General features: G+C 29.5%; 2 protein-coding genes across 4 annotated transcripts; one reads left to right on the forward strand and one right to left on the reverse strand.

Moving 5' to 3' along the window:
* The first annotated feature begins 216 nt into the window (after positions 1-216).
* LOC126867259 (integrator complex subunit 12-like) lies at positions 217-4,950 on the forward strand. The gene is made up of 3 exons (XM_050621532.1): positions 217-648; positions 1,795-2,116; positions 4,702-4,950. Exons 1-3 carry the CDS (start codon positions 217-219, stop codon positions 4,851-4,853), a joined length of 906 nt encoding a protein of 301 aa, XP_050477489.1. The 3' UTR covers positions 4,854-4,950.
* Positions 4,951-5,718: 768 nt separating this feature from the next.
* On the reverse strand, positions 5,719-19,529 carry LOC126867260 (post-GPI attachment to proteins factor 2-like). 3 transcript variants are annotated; one of them, XM_050621535.1, is made up of 5 exons: positions 19,170-19,529; positions 18,238-18,554; positions 17,886-18,153; positions 17,546-17,743; positions 5,719-17,342 (listed from the first exon to the last, which is right to left on the reverse strand). In XM_050621535.1, the coding sequence occupies exons 2-5, from the start codon at positions 18,400-18,402 to the stop codon at positions 17,209-17,211; spliced, it is 765 nt and encodes a 254-aa protein (XP_050477492.1). In that variant the 5' UTR covers positions 18,403-18,554; positions 19,170-19,529; the 3' UTR covers positions 5,719-17,208. The 3 variants fall into 3 exon arrangements, with proteins under 3 accessions (XP_050477492.1, XP_050477490.1, XP_050477491.1); XM_050621533.1 differs by having other exon boundaries at positions 18,961-19,529; XM_050621534.1 differs by lacking the exon at positions 19,170-19,529 and adding an exon at positions 18,642-18,954.
* Between the last annotated feature and the right edge of the window lie 11 nt (positions 19,530-19,540).

Genomic DNA, 19,540 nt, shown 5'->3' on the forward strand with positions numbered 1-19,540 from the left:
CTTTTAAATATCATATATATCCTATGCATTTATGCATCTTTGAATTTTGTATAGATGTATAAAGATCTACAATTTAGTTGTGACTATTACAATCTGTGAGTAAAGTTATTACTCGTCACCTTTAAGAAAGCGCAAGATACTTTATCTGAAATCTAAAAAGACCCCCCCCCAAAAAAAAGAAAATAAGTCTCAAGGGAAAGTTGTAACGTGTGCATCATGTACGAGGATGCGGAAGATGCATCTGGCATCGACCAAGATTTCTTCAACGCGTTAGCGCTGTTACATTCGACGGAGGACGACAGTGCGGAGAAACTTCGTAAAATGCTGGATACGTCCATCCAGAGTAGGTATGGCTTTGACAAAACTTTGATGGCTAAGATCCCGAAGAAATTTCTGCAGAATACGAAAATCCGTGGCAAGTCGTTCGCGAATTCGAACGAGAAATCCGAAATATCTTGGCGTAAAGGAGGTAATGATAAAGCCTTGAGAAAAACCGGCAGTCTATTGCTTTCTACGAATAATACAACAGAAATTAATTGGAAACCGATGAAAATATTTGATGCGAATATCGAGGATTGTAGCGAAAAAGGGGACATTCCGAGGATATCTATTCCTGATGAAGGATCTGGAGATGGACTTTTATGCAAGGTTTCTGCGCTATTTAAATTCAAATAATTTAATAACAATAATTTAAATTGTCATCATTTTATAAAATGAAGGGCCCGTTAAGAAAAGAGGGAATATCAAATGTTAACATTTTTATAAAAGAAGGAAAATTTATTTTTCAATATACGTACATATAATGTCACACCTTCATATTTTCTCATTTATTAAAATGAAACATCATTTTATTCCTTATTTTATTCTGCATCATTTTCAACTTTTATTTATAATTCTCCGCTTTCTCCCTTTCTTACATTGCTTTTCTTTGATATTCCCCATTTTGTCATTGTATACCTTAACTTGTTATAACCACCGCAATACTCAGAACATAATACTCATACTACTCATACTCATAATACTCAGACATAGCATGCAAAAAATGTCAAAGTCAAAATTCGTAAAAATTGATATTCTCCGCTTTTTTCGTAAACTCTTTAAATAAAAATCTTATTTAATTTGATTGATTATAAAAATTCTAAATATGGTTTATACTTTTTATATTTAAACACTGCCCCATCAACTCTCCCTTTTTCTTTAACCTACAATTATAACAAGCAACTATTTGGCTACTCTAATTACTCCTAATTATCTATGCATATAATAAGGCAATAGAAGGGTTGTGTCTCTAGATTGAACAAAGAAAAATAAGAAAATAAGAATTTAGGAACAGCTCAGAAGCTGTACGTATAGTGGAAGAAACTAATTTTTGAAATTTGTATCTTTCTGTTTGTTCGTCACATTAAAACTTTCGAACGGATTTTGATGGGGTATTGTCTGTATGTATAGTTTAGTATCCGGGAAAGAAAATAGGATATGTTTCATCTCGATCCGTTTTATAAAAATCGAGAAGTAGCCTGGTATCTGAGTTATATGCGCTCCTGTGTTTGGTACAAGTCAAACAACGGTGGTTATTGCTTATGTCGTATTTGTTTTGAAATCGAATCTTTTATAATTTAATATTTTTAGCTGTAGGGATTAACCTAATCGTTAGCATAAAAAATGTGTAGGTATTTCCGTGTATTGGTAATCTATGCGAACCAAGTTACAGACAAAAGTTAAATGTATAAAAGAGCATTTACACAATAACTGCTTTAACATGTTTATTACAATTTCATTTTATGAAATCTGTAGATCTGTAACGGAGCGAAGCTAGGTCCACTGATACTGCTGGAGTGTCAAGAATGTCAAGAAGTCTATCACCCCCTGTGCCATCAACCCCCTGTCGTCGACATCGACGTCTACGATCCGAGAATCGTATGGCGGTGTAGAAAATGTATGGATACCTACTCTCTAAACTCTGTCATTGCGTCCGATGAAAAGAAAGTGAAAAGGTCTCGTCCACCGAACGACGAGGGCAAAGTCAAAGAACCTTCTACAAAAGTGACCAAGTCAGGGAAATTGAATGGGTATCTTGTGAAAGATGAAACTGATACCGCTGATCAAACTTCATCCGGTAAATATATGTATCCCACCGTTATATACAGGGTGTTTTGTAATTGATAGTAGAAGAGGGTAATTCTAGATGAAGAAATAAATCAAAAGTATAGCATAACATTATTGTATGTGAAAATATTTTCTGAATATTTGTCTGTTACTTGTCATTGCATTGCATGTCTTTATTGGCAGAATCCCGCTATAGACTAGTATTTCCACTTATGTTTATATGTATTGCATTGGATGAAGCAGAAAACACAACGAAATAAGATATTCATCCTAAAGAATTTAGCAGAGTAAGCATGATAAAAGTGCTCCAAAACCAAATTAGTCTTGTGATACGTTAATCGAGAAAGCTTTCTAAGAAAACCATTTCGACGAAGCTGTAGTCCTCTATCCCTATTATTAGAGTAAAAAATGTATATAGTATTTACAATCTTCGTCGCTTTTATGATTGATTGCAGAATTTACTCGTCCAACATTGAAGATCTTGTCGAGTATCTCAACAAGGCTTATAATATGTATGTATCACATACATATCTAACATATAATAATGTGTGTTTTATTCCTCAACAGCCAATCGAGTTTGACGTATATTCTATACTATAGTGCTTGTACGTTTTGCTGTTAATATGTAGTGATCAAAGTTAAATTTAAATTATGTTATTATTTTCTCTTAAGTAACGCGGGTTAATATTATTTTCGGAATCTATTATTTCCACCAAGTACGATATTGCTTGCGATAATTAGTAAAATTCAGTAAGAAAGATTCTAAAATTTCCCCGTCATTCTTGAAAAATCCGCATTGTTTGAGATTTCATCCAGAGCTGACTACAAAGTGTTAAAAATCGAGCTTCTTGGTATAGAATATAAACTATCAATGTTTATAATAAAAGTATTGTATTCCTCCTTCTGTAGTTTGCAGCTGATAAAATAAATATCTCTACGATTAATATACGATAATATAATACGAGGAATGCTTCTGCTGTACGAGGAATGTTACCACTTACTGGATACTACCAACTGCCACAAGCAATGTCATACTCTCCAAATCGGCTATACACGCAAGTACATACTTAAGCGGTATATGCGCACAAATTTATTGCACAAATATACTTTACGGTCATATAGCCTCCATACGACACAAGTATATTTAAATAGTGTTAGTATACGTTAGTATACCCTGTAATCGATGGACGACGACGATGTACTCGCTTTCGCTTCTTTCGTCTTAGTTTTTCGACTTGTACAAATCTGTGCTTCTTCTACACACGCTCAAGTATACTTGAGTATACGCGATTTGTGTACAGTACGCCTGTACAGTCAAAATACCTATGCAGTATTATCATATACACGCTCATGTATATCTATTTGTGCAATAAATTTCTACTTTATACACATGGAAGGGTAAAAAGCTATACAAAAGTTGAAAAATTTATGAGTAAGAAATAAACATGACAGGCAGCTTCTATTGTAAAAACATAGATATTGTCACTCAATAATTTTAATAAAAAATTTGTATTTTTAAAATATTGCTAATTTCTTAAAAATACGTTTTACAGTAAAAACAATCTGTAAAACTTCCAAAATGTAACACTCTAATTATGGTATCTGAGATTTTCTTCAAAATTCTTTATAGGATAGGACAAAAAATATCAAGCATGAACCTAGATAAATGAAAAATATGAATCATGTTTAGGTTAATAATTATGCTAATAATAGAAGTAAGGGCTAAAACTTCGTGGAAATCTTTTTCTAGGAAACTCCCTCGATTGACGTATCACAAATTTAGGTTGGTTTATGAGCACTTTTTAATTAATTTAAAAACATTTTTTATTCTGTCGGATACACGGCCCTGCTTTTCGTGTCGGTGGAAATTTCTATAAACACTGCCTAGCGTGTTCTGTTAATTCATTTTATCAAAGCCTGAACCCATCTCTTTCAATATTACACTTATGATACTTGTGATTTCTTCAGAATACACAATTGTAATTAAGCAAACTAATATTTCAACTTATGTTTGTATATTAAATATTAAACCAGCTTCTGCCAGCAACTTCGTTCGCTTAGATTACTAATATATGGAACAATTTTTAAGCAGATGAATATTTATATATGTTAACAATTAGGTTATTCTCCTTAGTTAAAAATATTAAATTATAGAATGTTCAATTTCAAAACAAATACGACGTAAATAATAACCATTATTCTTTGACCTTTACCAAACATAAAAGCGCATACAACTCAGAAGCCAGGCTACTTCTCAGTTTCTACAAAACGGATCGGGATGAAACATATTTTTTCATATTTTTTTCCTTGGAAACTAAACCACACAACAAAGAAACCCCCATCAAAATCCATTCAGTAGTTTTTATGTGATGCGAATGCAAAAAGACGAACAAACGGACGAACAAATAGACAAACAAAAAGGTTCCAAAATTAGCTTCTTCCGACTTCCAACCCTTCTACTGTTTCATTTTATGTATAGATACTGCAAAACGCACAATGAAACAGGAATTATTACTAGATATAAGACACCCTGTATATTTACCTTTTTATTCTTTAGTTTTATTCATATATACTAGAGAATACTTATGATTTTAGATGTTTCTCAAAAAATTGGTTGTATTGGCGAAGATACATCGATTACAAAAGGTTCTGTCTTTTCGAGCCAAAAGACGAGGACAATATCGTCGATTCAATTAAGAAAACGAATTGGATCCAAACTTTCAGTCATTCGATCCATAGTAAAATGATATTTGTAATGTTAGTAACTAAGAATGTTTCAAATTGTCTTTTATTAGTTTTCAATAAATAAATCTAAATTGGATTGATATTTTATGTATAAATATATAAAAATGATTATTGATTTGAGATTATAATTTCTTATAATTTAAACATTTAAGTTTTCATTTCAGATTTCTTATTTTGCTTTATCAAATTCATAGTGGTGTAAATAAATCAAATTTTGTCACCATTTATTATAATTATTTTCTCAATCTAAATTAACAATTAAACTGATTATATGAAATTTTGGAAGGTTAACAGAACGTTAAAAATGTCTATCAATATCATATTTAAACTAATTGGACCACGGTACAGGATATTATTTAAACAAAATATTTGAGAAATGATTATTTTGGTGATATATCATCTTATTTGATCATTAGTTTTTTAGTTTATTTGAATCAGCAAATAACATTTTCTTGAATTATTTTATTATTTAGTTATTAAATGAAAATTTTTTATTTTATTTCGTATATTGTACTTGATTAGATGTTTTCTGAGATATTATATCGATTTCTTCATAATGTCTGACGTACGCAAGCTTAATCACGTGCATAGGTATCTTTCAAGGATAATTAAAATTAAAACAATTTTAAGAGAAATGTTTCTACGTTGTAAAATAACTTGGCTATGCTCATAACTCAAACACATGCAAAATACAATATTTAAAATTCGAATTAACGTTAACAATCAAAATTATTTGATATTTTATTTGAAAACATAGAATTAATTTAGTAAATAGGAATTATTAGTATTATATACATGTTACTAATAATTTATTTATGTGTTTCAAACACATACACATACTTAAAATAAAATAAAAAGCAGAAAAAATTGAACGGCCGAAAGGTACATACAAGGTACGCTTTATTATTTGCTTGTTACATGTACAATGGAAAATCTATCTCGAACGTCTTTCGCTCTCTAAAAATCAATCCACACAAATTAATACTTCACTCTCGCGAAACAACGCTTCAGTCGCGGTACAGGATGCCTTATTTAAGCCGATTACAGACGTAACTTGTTACACTACACTACACCAACTCAGCCAAACCAAGAAATCTCTCCAAAAATAAAAGTAACGAAATAAATCGGATTTCGAAAAGAACAACACATATTTGATTATTCATTAATCAATGATAATTCACTATTGGACTATCGCATTATATTTTAATAATTAAACTGCGGATATTTGTGCAGATTCGTATTTTTGTGAAATTGAGTTGAGATTTGTTTTACTTACTGAATATTACAACGAATACTCTACTTTCAATATTTTATATAATTTCTGCACATTATATGTAGTATTGGACTCAAGTAGGTGCAGATTCAAGCCCTTCGTACCTTACGAGCTCTTCATATTCTTCATAAGTATTTCGAGAAAAGAAGCGATAGAGAGAATTTTAAACAAACTTGAATGTAAATGCGACAGATACAAATCCCCTACGAATACTTTTACAAATAAAAAAAGGACTCCTAAAGAGGATCGAACGTTGTTCGTATAGGTTCGAAACTTTATCGGCGCTTTAACAGAAATTCTACTTCATTTAAAATCACTTTTCTTGGCTATCGTTCTTAAATTGTTACAACTGTGGATGTTCAAACAAAATTTATAGGAATCCCGTTTATCGTCTATGATTCTACAGAATTTATTTAAATAGAAGAATTCAACAAGACTCTCCTGATTGGATTGCTACTTACAAAGGGTTCGATTCATTTAAATATCGAAGTACGTAGTTATAAGTAGATTTTCGAAAGTTACGAAGAATCATTCAGAGGTTCGGCACCAGCTTATAAATGTCGAATACTTGGCGATTATAATGGCAAGAACCATTATACCTTACAGCTAGTATTTGAAGTGAACTTTGGATACTAGATTTGATTCAAATTTATAAATATATATTGTACTTGATTTTATCACTAGATTATATTTATTCTATGCATTTCTTTATTTTCAAATTCCCTGTAAATGTATAAATATCCGCAGTATATTGGTAATTTACGAGTTTTATCTGTCGTCGCGCGGTTCATTTCGTATACTCATTCGTTTTCTATATTAAGGTCAACGGAGTTCAGTTACCTTCAACAGCCATGCTGAAGTTTGAATCGGATGTGATGCTCGATCACTTTCGCTCTCATTAATCGTGCGTATGAGAGAAGATTAAGCGCGAGGTGCCAGAAAAGTACAGAGAGTAGCGAGTGCCGCGAGTACACCTTGTCCAGTGATAAATCGCCATTCTTCTTCTTTACATCTTGTTTCCAGTTACTTCTTATTTAATTGATGTTAATCCTTTACTACTATTGTTAAATCAGTTTAGGTTTGAGTTAAGTTGTTTAATTTTAAGTTTCTTGGTTTTTTAATTATATCTTACATCTTATGTAATACAATGGCTACAAAAGGTATTTTATAAACGGTATAAGACCCTTATTTTCCAATGAAGTGTTTTTTTTTATCAGGTTATACATTTCATGTTCTTGGTATTAAATTTTCCTAATCATATGAAAGTACTATTAAATAATACGAAATTCAATATACTCGGACCTAATTAAATAGTATGTAAATGGCATAATAAATACAATGGTAGGGAAATACTTTTCGTAGCCACTGTAAGTGTCATTGATAGTCTTCGTCACGTAAAATATAGAATATAGATCGAAATGTACTACTACAAAATGAAGTAACAGAGTATCGTTAATAAATTAAATTAACTTTACATAACAAAATTGTTTAAAGGTTTGTGAGTACGCGACGGTACGATTTAAGAATTCACCATTCTGTCGTAGTCGATTTATAGAATCTAAATGACCCATATAATCGTATCGTACAGTTAGATTAATATATTTTTATCATTATGAGCTTTTTACTGGAATCAAACATTTTAATTTCGTGTATTTGTATTAAAATATTCAACGTTTATGACTTTCTTGAAAATAATATTAATCGAATTATAATTCGATGGATTTGATTACCTTTATTCATAAAAAAACACAATGTTACGCCACGAGGCTTACCACAGGCTGTATTTTCTAACCGTCGCTCGCGGTCCTACAACGTCGCAGACGGATCGTCGCGGCTGCCCGGCAAACAAACATTGTAGTGGCAAGCGCATGGTTCATTAAGCAGGGCGACCTCCAGAAACGTCGACTCGTGGCCGTTATTTTACTTCGCGTAAAAGAATGTGGCGTGATCCGAACGTAGTGGGGGTCGCCTTCCAGAAAAGACGAAAATAATCGAAGGGCGGGCAGTTCCTTCTGACGAGTCAAACATGACACTTCGACAAATCTGACGAGCAAACGAATTTATCTAGAGATATCACAAAATCGAGTCAAATTTCTGTAACATCTTCATCATATTATTGTAAAATATATTGTTCTATGTTAACCTGTTAATACAGTGTTATATTCATTAAACCACCTCTGTTATCCTAAACGAAACAGGGGAACGACTATTTCGCGGCGTCGATTAACATGATCGTAGCGAGAATTTACAACTCTCGTTGACGTGCTATCTCGCGATCGCGTCTCTCCGCGAACGGTCGTAACACACAATGTATCTTTTTTAATTGTACTCGTGATGGTAAGTGTAATGAAATCACGCCTCGGTAGTATCATCTTTCATTTTTAATATCGTATTTCATTTCCATTAGTAAGTTACAATATTTGCTCATGATTTTTCATTAAAATGATACGAATTCTGATACTGACCTAACAAATTAATCCATTGCATTATATTTGGAAACATAATTTTTCAATAAATTTATTACTTCTTCAGAAGAATACTGGAATAAATAAAACCTAATAAATATTTCATATATTTAAATAAGTTGGTACTTAACTTTTTAAGTACCAACCACGAAAACTTTTTTTGAGGGTGAATTTATTGTTTATTGTAATTTGTAATATTACTAGTGTTTATTGTTATTTTACCATCGTTAAACTTTATCATAAAATATACATACTTTACTACAAAATAAGCAAGGTTTAAAACTGCATTTATAGAATATTTTAATATCTACCAAATATGCATATTGTGCTATTCATGGGTGTATCACACTATGGCACACAATATATGTCAATTTTTACATAGAAACATATTTTTAGAATTGTATTTACATAAAAAACCGAAAATAATAATTTTATATCAAGTTCGCAGACACCTTTATATGGTTTCCCAATGCATAAAGTGAATCTATATTCTTAGGCATAATGATCATGAATTACAAAACTTTTTCATGAAATTAGGTGGTCGATCAGAATATGAGCAAATTCTGTGATAATACCTACGTATTCTTAGATGTTTATACATATATGAAAAACTTTAAAATGCAAAACTGTATAGAATATGAAAAAATATATAGGTAAAACATCCAAATTATAATAATCCTTATAAGATTTGATAGGTAAAACAATTTCCTACCTATGTTCCATCTTTTTAATCGTATTCATAAGAATATAAATTTGCACAAAGATCCGCAACCTATATATAACAAAATCGCTATTCGAAATTAAAAAAGAACAGCTCTGGAAAAATTGTAAACAAATTATATATTTTTTAACTACACTAGCTTAACTAGATACTGTATAAATAACAATACGTATACTTCGCGAATTACTATACAAACGCAAAAGCACTATAGCAAAACAGCTATATATTTGTGCCGATTATCACAGAATTGTCGATTATTTAAATAATTGGCGTATCGCGAAAGAAAAATTATTAAGATTTCCATTTCTGGACGTATTGCTTATTGAATTAAAAGAATACTTTCGATATCTAAATTATGTAAAAATAAAACATGTTTAAAATTTTTCATTTCAATAAATTGCGAATCTTTTCTAATTTCCCGCTATTTTTATTGTAAATGGCGATAAATCCACATTTTTATACAGAAATCAAAGTTTCGACCATTGTATCGAATCGATATGTTCTGGTTGTTTCATTATTGCTAATTAATACGTTCGATTAAGTTTACAAGTTTACAGCTTCTGGTGTGCGGAATTCCTGAATCTTTAGTAAAAACAAGAAAAAATATATATGTATATACTCTGTGTCTTACAACTATAAAACCATTCTAAAAGTTGTAGTTCCTATGCAAGTACGAGGTAAAAGATACAACACGACAGAATCTGATCAAAAGTATACAAAATCGAACAGTTAAACGTATTGAAAATAGAAGGGATTTCACATATTATTACGTAGATTACTCTTATAATTTCATTTTATTGTATTCTGATAACGATCTCAATTTTTGTGTAATTAAATATTTTGTTATATTGGTTCTGCAGTTATGAAAGAAAAAGTAATCTAATTCTTTACGTTTTCACTTGTAGTTGCCTTTTTGCCAGTGAAATTTGATCTATTTTTGTTTATTTTAAACGAAATATGGTTTCTTAATATGATTTAAAACATGGAACGCTTCGTTCATTATTTTTTATTGTTGATAAGGGTTGGAAATCTAATAACATATACAGAATATAAAATTTTAGAATGATTCTATAGTTACGAGACAACGTCTCGTATCCTGCTTGCAAATAACTATACGTAAAATGTTGACCTTAAACTTAATATTGTCGGCCTAAAGAATAAAAAACACGAATAATATCCTACGAGCAGAGCAAATATTTTTAATTAATTTCATCATAGTTTCATCAACTGTATTTTTCTCTCTTTAATCATTCCGAGAGAGCGAATGTATTATCGTAATAAAAGTCTCTTACAATTTTTTTTATCGTGTATTCTACAAATTCCATCTTTCGAAGATGAGATTTTAAATACCTGTTGAAACTTGCGTCGTCAAATGGTAAAAAGCTCCTCTCGAAAACACTAACGTGCGTACATGCATGCAACGATTTAGAGATATTAAATAAATAATACATATGTATATCTCTAAAATTTGTCCCGACATTTTTCAGTTTTCATCTCTTTAATCGTAAACTTTATGGGATATTCCGATTTAGACGACTAGTTTTTATTGATTTTTGGTACGTGACAAGAAATGATATTGTATGTAGATATTTCGAATAGTTCATGTCAATATCACAATATAGGAAAATAGAGGTTATATTAGTTTTAGATAAATGGTGGCACAGATTGAACATTTTATGACGCAAATGAATTATTTTAGTATTATTTTAAAGTTACATAAGTTAGATATCGTCTGTACTATTATAAGTAATGTACATACAATATTTGTCAAAACGTCGGTCTTTGCGACTGTTTTTAATCTTAAAAGAGAAGAAATCATAGGTAACGATATAATTCTAACTCAAACAATAGCCAATGTTATTCTGTATACGTGCAAAAGCGCAAGTTAATTGATGGTTTTCGAGAGAACTGTGCCACCAATTTGAGAAATACTAATTTAGGCAGAATGCATTCAAACTTTTCGGCGTCATTATAATTAGCTTTAATTAGCTTACACCTTAAGTACTTCATAAGTATTAGGACACAATACGGAAAATGAGATAAACCTAATAAATTTAATTTTATTAAATTTTTTATTTTAATAACATCAGTAACATCAGATTAAAACCTTTGGAGTTATTGTTAGACTGCAGAAGTTTATGCAAGTGCACATTTTTATAGAATGCAAGTAGAAAAACGAAAACCCGATAGAAATTTGTTATATAACTATAGACTATAAAAGACTATAAAAATGTGCTTTTTTTTGTTTTCCACTCTTTGCATAATGCGGATATTTTGCACATTTATGTTTAAACACATGTGTAAAAACATATTACATGCTTATGTGACGTATTTATCCTATTATATTGATTTAGTTTATCATAACTGTATAAAGTGCTAGTAACAATAATATGTAATCAATGTTAAATATGGACTACGTTAAACTATGTATTTGAAATTTCGTATGGTTGGTTAAGCGTCAGATGTAATACCACGTGTTTCGAATTAAGATAGTTCGATTTGATTAATTCGCATCGTTACCTCCAACGTGAGCTGTGTGGCGAGTAGGATGGAAATGTCTGAGAACTGTTCTTAAATTTTGTGAAATACAAATATTTGAAAAGACTGACGAGTGTTATATTTTACACGCAAATATCATCAATTAACAACGGCAAATTTGGACAAATTGTTTGTAATTTATTATTAGATATTGCTAGATATTCAATTGTTAAATATTTGAAATTTTAAACATACATTAAATATATTTCTGACATATTTTGTTTATTTTTATGTATATATCTACATATTTTATGTTTATAAACATCCGCAGTCTAATTATTATAATTGGTTTAAAATTTTATAATATAGAACAGCTGTATAATGTATATATATGGTATAAAAATGTCGTCAATTATAAATAATGCAATTAACGTTTATTTTCCCGGGATTCTGATATTATTAGATTGTCCACCGTATTTATTGATCTTTGGTTTCATGTATTTCAAAAATAAAAAATATTAATAAAAGTTAATAATAAAAATATTTAATTTATTTAAAATATTCTCAATGAAGTGGTCAAATCAAAGAATTGTGAGTGTCAGTATAGAATTGTCGATTAATTGTTTTCTATAATTTTTGTAAATAACTTTTACAAATATTTTTTGCTTGTTCTAAATCGTTATCATCCATGAATATATCACTCTGAAATGAAATTTAAATTAACAAATTGCGGACTTCAATATACAATTTATTATTTTCCACAATTTCTGCATAAATAACATTTATAAACATTTTTCACATATTCTTAACTCGAAATGCATAATTCTGACCGATTAATCGGTTTCTTAATAATCTGGATCAATTACTACATGGTACATAAAATCAGTAAGTGTCCTAATACTTATGAATTGTTAAACCTGTGTACCGCTATCTCAATTTTATGCATATCATATACCTACATAAATATTTTAGGAACACATTTTTATCACCTATGCAATGAAAAGATCCAAAAATCGAATTTTAAGCTTTCTAAACTAGAATACCCTCATAATCTTCGATCAATCAAGATTCTATATGCCAACTGTTACCATCAACTCTCTTGATCCGAGTATGAATCGCGATAAAAAATTTCTCTCACTGTGTTTTCAATATTTTCGACTATGTTCGTATCTGTATATATGTATATGTGCATTTGCTCTATGTACACACGAGGCAGAGAGAGCAAAGTGTAAGTGTGGCGGTTTTAATATATAATTGCTAGAATTATAGTGCAGGTATCACTCTGCTCCAGAACCCGCTTCCAACTATGTACTTTACAGAATAGACTTGTTCGAACAGCGGCACGGAGGCGTTCAGCCTATTTCATGACAGTGTTATCATGCCAACTGGCTGACATAATTAAATAGAGATCCGACACAAGTTAAGGTTGCTACAAGTCACAATCTGACATCGACAAAGACGATCCTATTTTATATGAACTGCGGTACCTTTCTCTGCCGCTTGAACCAGCGAGTGATTGTTTATATAATATAAAGATAATATTTATGTACAAGTTTTCTATAAAATCAGATACTGAAATGAATAGCGATGGATACAATATTATCTAGTTAAATGTATGTGTCAATATTTATAGTAATTCCGAATATATTCTCACGTAAGTTGTCGTACGCAAGAGAGAGGAAGATTCTGAACAATTGTTTGGGAGATTATTTTAGCGAAAAATAACTTTTTCAATAAAAAATATATTGTGCTAATTAATAATTAAATTGAGAATTATTTTAGCTATACTGTGTGAACACAAATATTTTTAGTTTTGTAGGTTTATATAAATTTTCTATTTATAATAATTAAAATAATTTTCTTAATTACTTCACGATAGAAATCCAAGTTTAATTTCAATTATTTGTTTATTTATAATAACGCAATTATTTTTTGAGCTAACAATTCTATTCTTGGAAGATAAATGCAATTTTTTATATTTTGATACTTCAATATCCTGAAAATATAAAATTAAATCACAAATGTCGATTTCTAGTATTTATCTATTAATGACTTTACATATAATACAATTCAATAGAACTTTAGAAAAATTAAGATTGGATTTCTTAATTTAGATCTTATTAGTCTGCTATTTACGTGCGTTTATTTATAATCCCGTCTATATTATATAATATCTAATGTATTATACTCATAATAAAGTTTCAAAATAATTATAGAATTATAAGCAATTATAATCCTCTAAAACGTTTTATCGCAATGATAATAAGATCACAAACCTCGAATATTACAAACATTGCATTAGTAGTTTTATAAATTTCATGTAACAAATATTACATTGATACTGATATTTTCATTGAATGTATAAGTTTATTACGATATCGATAAAATTGTAATTTATTAACTAAACATACATTAAGAACAGAATCTTCATATATAAAATTATCCGTTATAATCTCCCAAAAATTTGTACATCCTCTTTGAAACGCCCTATATAGAGCGAAATAAACTATTTTTGCAATTATCATAGAAAAACAGTGTATGTTTCATTTTGTGTGCATAAAGTATAGAAATTCGTTCAATTTCGAAATAGTACATATATTCAAACAAAGTAAAATTATAAAAATGGTTAATCATGAATAAGTGATTCATTAAAGATATTCTGTTGTCAAATCAAAATTTATGTAATATGGTACATACAGTATCTTTAATACATCACTTGGCACAGATTTTAATATTTGTACCGATAAATTAATTAGTAATAGCCCGTAATTATTTCTGTGTGACGATTACGAACGAAGGTAGATATTTACAGAAAGGCAGCCCCTCTTTCGATAATTTTTTAATATATTATCAGTGTCATCATCCTAGGTAGTGCCGTGAAGGTTTTAGTTGGAGGTCATTGTTTATTAAAAAGTTATTATGAAAAAACGTTTACTCAAAAATACATAATTTTCTGGGCACCATTTGTATTTAATAAAATGCATAAATGTAAATCGAATGCTCTTGTTTATCTTTCCTCTTTATCTTTACATACTGAAGACTATGCTATTGGTATTTCTTATAACTTCTACAGAACTAACTTTTTAAACTTTTTCAACAAAAAAAAGATAACTCACGATCAGTATTGAACAGCTCGTTGTATTTAATTTCGTTACTACAAAATGACGTATGTTATGCAGTAAAGGTGTGGGCATGGAAGGGACTTCGTCCCAGCCCCTGCACTCTCACCCGAAAAAGATCTAAGCTAATCCAACCCCTATTTCAACTTAAACAGAAATGAATAGATACGCTAAATTTGGTCTTTACGGAATACGGTTTCACAATACAATTTAGGATGGTGATTTTGACAATATATTAAAAGATTATCGAAATCGAAGATGGCTCCCTTTCTATAAATATTTATCTAAACGAGTACAAACGCTTGCTTTTGTATTACAATAAAAACCACCAATATATGTTGCTCGAGTGATTGTACATGACTTACAATTTTCACATGCTTTTGAACACTTGGCAATCGAATTTATAAAACAATAATTTAATATATTACAGCACAAAAAGAAATGTTATGTAATCGTTTTTGTAAATAATACAGAAATACATTGACGACATGTATTCATCAACAAAAGAGTAAAAGCAATATAAGAAAAAATTCCTTATATCAAATTGTACGATGTAAACATACTTCAAGCTAGTTGCATTTGAAACAAAATTTTTAAGAAACGCAATCATGATCTTACTTAAGTAATATTCTCATAATTATATGTGTAATGTTTGGGATTTATACAACTGATTCCAATAACAATAATAGTGCACTTCATCACAAACAGTTTTTCCTTTTTCTTATTTAATACTTTCTGTGAAATATTTAATGTGAGTATCTTGAAAGGGTGTAATGTGATTATAAAATTTAGTACAAGTACAAACAGTGATCTGAATTAACTTTTTCAATTTACTCCGTGGTTTTTGGACGTAATATTCATGCTTTGGTCGGGAACATATCGTACAAGATAGTCATCAATTTCACTTTCTGTCAGCATTTTCTATTTTCGTTGAGATTACTTGAATACCAATCGATTGCACTTAAAGATTATATGCTACATATATGAACATGGTAATTCATCCTTATGTTCATAACACAGTATTGCTATAATCCATGGTACGTGAATATTGAGTAACTTATATCTCTTTTGGTTATATTTTTCCTTTCATTTTTATATGATGTGTGATTTGTGTATTATATGCATACGATAAAATATATTAATGGTATTACAACTGTACAATGATGAATAATATCTCTACTGTATCTTAAATTAAAATTACATACAGTTATTTCATAAACGTAGGTAAATGCATCCTACATGCTAACAATGTGTCAAAAATTCATGACATGATAACAATGCTCCTTTTAAAGCAGATAAAAAAAGATAGAAAAAAAAAGGAAAGAAAAAGTTATAAAAGGACTAGAATGAAATACTGACTAGAAATCTCACATCTTAAAGAACTTCCAGAGAAGCAATTTAATATTCACTATAAAAGGGCATTTACTTTGTGCTAATAATAATTCCTTTTTTTTCTTTTTGCAATAGATGCACACAAATAAAATATGAAATTTTATTATTTTGGACTTTTAAGCTTAATATTGTTTGTATGTAGGATACACATTTGTCCCGTATCACTACAAATTCTCATTACCTAAAAGGCCATTTAAGATTTTTTCTCATTGCCTGGGAAGATACCAGTGCCATACTTTGGAAGCGCTAGATTTTTAAAATATACTTTTTCCCTTTTAGCTTTAATCTTCAGTTGTGCCTTTTCATATGAAATAATTGGAAACTGTATTTATGAAAAAAGTCATCAGTAACTAAGAAATGCTAAAGTAAAAAGTATCTTACATATCTGCAGCATTACATAAAAGAATATAATTAATACTATTTTGATCAAATCTGCTAGAAGAAAAAGTATTGTGCTTTAAATCAAGTATCCACCAAATATATAAAATATCTTTTAATAAAAATCATTATCTGTGATATATTTATTGAAATATTTAAATATGTCACAAATAAATATTTTTAAAAGTACTATTGAGTATAAATTATAATTTAAATAAATTTATAATCAGTCAAAGTAAGTTTATAAAAAGGAGAAATATAAATTATAACTGCTATATAGATCTTGCATTCGTAATTGTTTTCCTTAAGATAAGAACATTGAATATTTGATTTCATTAAGGTTTTGATTTCATTCATATAATGTACAATTATTTTATTAAGAAATATTTACCAATATTCATTAGTGGATACTCAGCTATATATAGTATGGTATTATATACTTTTTCACTTTTGGCAATAGCACTTCCAGACAGTGGCAGTAGGCACTTTGATGACAATAATAAGATAATAATGAATATAAAATGTTACAAGTTAATCCACCTTTGAGGCAGGTAAACCATTTCCAACAACCAGCTGCTCCTTGGGAAAGTCTAGAATTACGGTTGCATGAAAACCCATATTTGCAGAGGCAATCACATACTCGCAAAAGGAAAACCAGCTAAATGCTGTTAAGAAAAATATTATAAGTTTTACACAGTGCAACTAAATTTTTTATATGTAGCGAATTATATGTATGTATCTCATAACTATGACTTATTTATATTTTGATGCATTACTAAAGATTTTGTAAATACTTATATCTAAATTTTGTATATAATATCAATATTTGTAATTATTAAATTTCTTTAAAATATGTTAATTTTCTTACCGAGATCATGACATAGTAACCTATGCTTTAGAAAGAAAACGATGAGACCAACAGTACTAACAAGACTAGTTACAAAAAGTGCCTGTTTGTATTGAAGACTTGGTGCATTTGGTGTTACAAGACGACCCAATCTCACTTCTGCTAGCATATATGTTAAAGAACTGATCATAAAGATAATGAAAATTTTTTCATGCACATCTGAAAGGTAGCATTTCTTGTTAAGTCAATTTTTAGATGATTATATACATAATTTATGACATGTTATTAATAAATTCTAGTATTTTATCTTTTACCCTTCAGTATACAAATAGTCTCTATTATATCTTATATTATTACTCACAATAATTTTCTCTGTTAGAAATATATGTGACTCCACATAGTGCTGCCACTTCTGCCATGCTTAACCAATAACATAGATCTAAAAGTCTAAATCCCATAATTTTGGAAGGTACATCTTCAACTGTTTTAAGTATTTTATAATAATATGAATAATATACAGTAGCAATAATTAAGCGAGGACCTATGTGTAGAGCTATGCTTATGCGCCACAAATATCGTTGAGGAGATATACCAGTGATAGCTGAGATCGATGGAAGTACATTATAAACCTAAAATAAAAAATAGATAAATTAGGAGAGGTAATAAAATTTAATATACTGATCACAATCATAATAGGTATGTGAATTCCATACCTTGCAGTGTGTTTCATGGATATCATCTTGTTGAAAGATATATGCTGTAACAAAACAGACTAAAAGTGTGACCAGAGGTAAAGACACTGTTGCCAAACACAGTTTTTTAAATGATATTGCCATATATATGGAACTTTTACTGTTTCCCACATTGTTCAGTTCCATAGTGAAATTATCTAATATTTTGGCATTGACGCACAAAATAAAAAGTAAGTTTAAAAGGATGCAAGATCTGAATCAATCTATATTAAAATCATTTCTCCTTTCAATTTTCATTACAAAAATCAAAACGTTCTTTTAAAAGTTTCATAATATGCCTGTAAATAGAAAACAAATTTTACATTAATGAAACAGCATACCACAAAGAAGCATACTGAAATGTAATCAATATTTTCAATACATACATGCAGATTATCATACATTACACAAAGCAAAGTTAACATTCCATTAACAATATTTAACAACTACTCTTAACACTATTATATCACATACAAATATATATTAATCATAACAAAATTTGCTTGTAATCACATTATTTATGCATTTTAATAAACGTTTCAAACAAATAAATTGCAGTAAGATTTATGAAATAAAACAAAAATAATTCTGGAAGACAATAAAAATCGTAATATGTCAGATTCTCTTTACAAATGTTACACACAAAATGATAAGTATATTTAGTTAATTACTCTATTTTCAGAATTGATTTCGCGGATAACCTACTTTTTCTATTTATAGCAAACAAAGGCACTGTCACGGGCCACGGATAACGCGTTGTTCGTGACATTTGCCTGGAGGCGATTTATTATATTTATGACTATGACACTCCTGCACGGAATCCGCAACAATGGTCAACTTTGTTCACGCGACCAATGATTTGATGAGTGATAGAAACTTCTTTGAATTTATTTGAAAGCTGTCAATAATTTTACCAATCTTTCTTTCCTCTTTCTTTTTTTCTCTACAGTGTATGAGGAGTTACTTCATTTAAATGATTATATCTGGTCTACACAATAATGCAGGTATATTATATATCCATTTTGACAGCGTACTTGTTAACTCATTTAGTGAGCACCTGTTAAGGTCCTACTCAAGTATTTATGATTTCTGGTTTGAAAAGCATGTATTCAAGTATATACATAAAGGATAAACAGCACATATAATGCACGATTAAATGAGATTTCAATGCTGCATTTGTGTCATTTATGTCACGTTTTTTAATCAATAACAATTTATTTGAGTCAAGATTCTGTCAATTGTGACTTGTTCATTCATATTCATTTATGTTTTTCATGCAGAAAAT

This window comes from Bombus huntii, chromosome 7, assembly GCF_024542735.1.
Source record: "Bombus huntii isolate Logan2020A chromosome 7, iyBomHunt1.1, whole genome shotgun sequence".
NCBI lineage: Eukaryota > Metazoa > Arthropoda > Insecta > Hymenoptera > Apidae > Bombus > Bombus huntii.

Excerpts from the sequence above, each read along its gene's own strand:
- LOC126867259 (XM_050621532.1), top strand. The coding sequence starts at position 217 with ATGTACGAGGATGCGGAAGATGCATCTGGCATCGACCAAGATTTCTTC. Across the intron at positions 649-1,794 it reads GAGATGGACTTTTATGCAAG|ATCTGTAACGGAGCGAAGCT; the intron begins GTTTCTGCGCTA and ends TGAAATCTGTAG. Across the intron at positions 2,117-4,701 it reads CGCTGATCAAACTTCATCCG|ATGTTTCTCAAAAAATTGGT; the intron begins GTAAATATATGT and ends TTATGATTTTAG.
- LOC126867260 (XM_050621535.1), bottom strand. The coding sequence starts at position 18,402 with ATGGAACTGAACAATGTGGGAAACAGTAAAAGTTCCATATATATGGCA. Across the intron at positions 18,154-18,237 it reads TCCATGAAACACACTGCAAG|GTTTATAATGTACTTCCATC; the intron begins GTATGGAATTCA and ends TTTTTATTTTAG. Across the intron at positions 17,744-17,885 it reads TTCTAACAGAGAAAATTATT|ATGTGCATGAAAAAATTTTC; the intron begins GTGAGTAATAAT and ends GCTACCTTTCAG.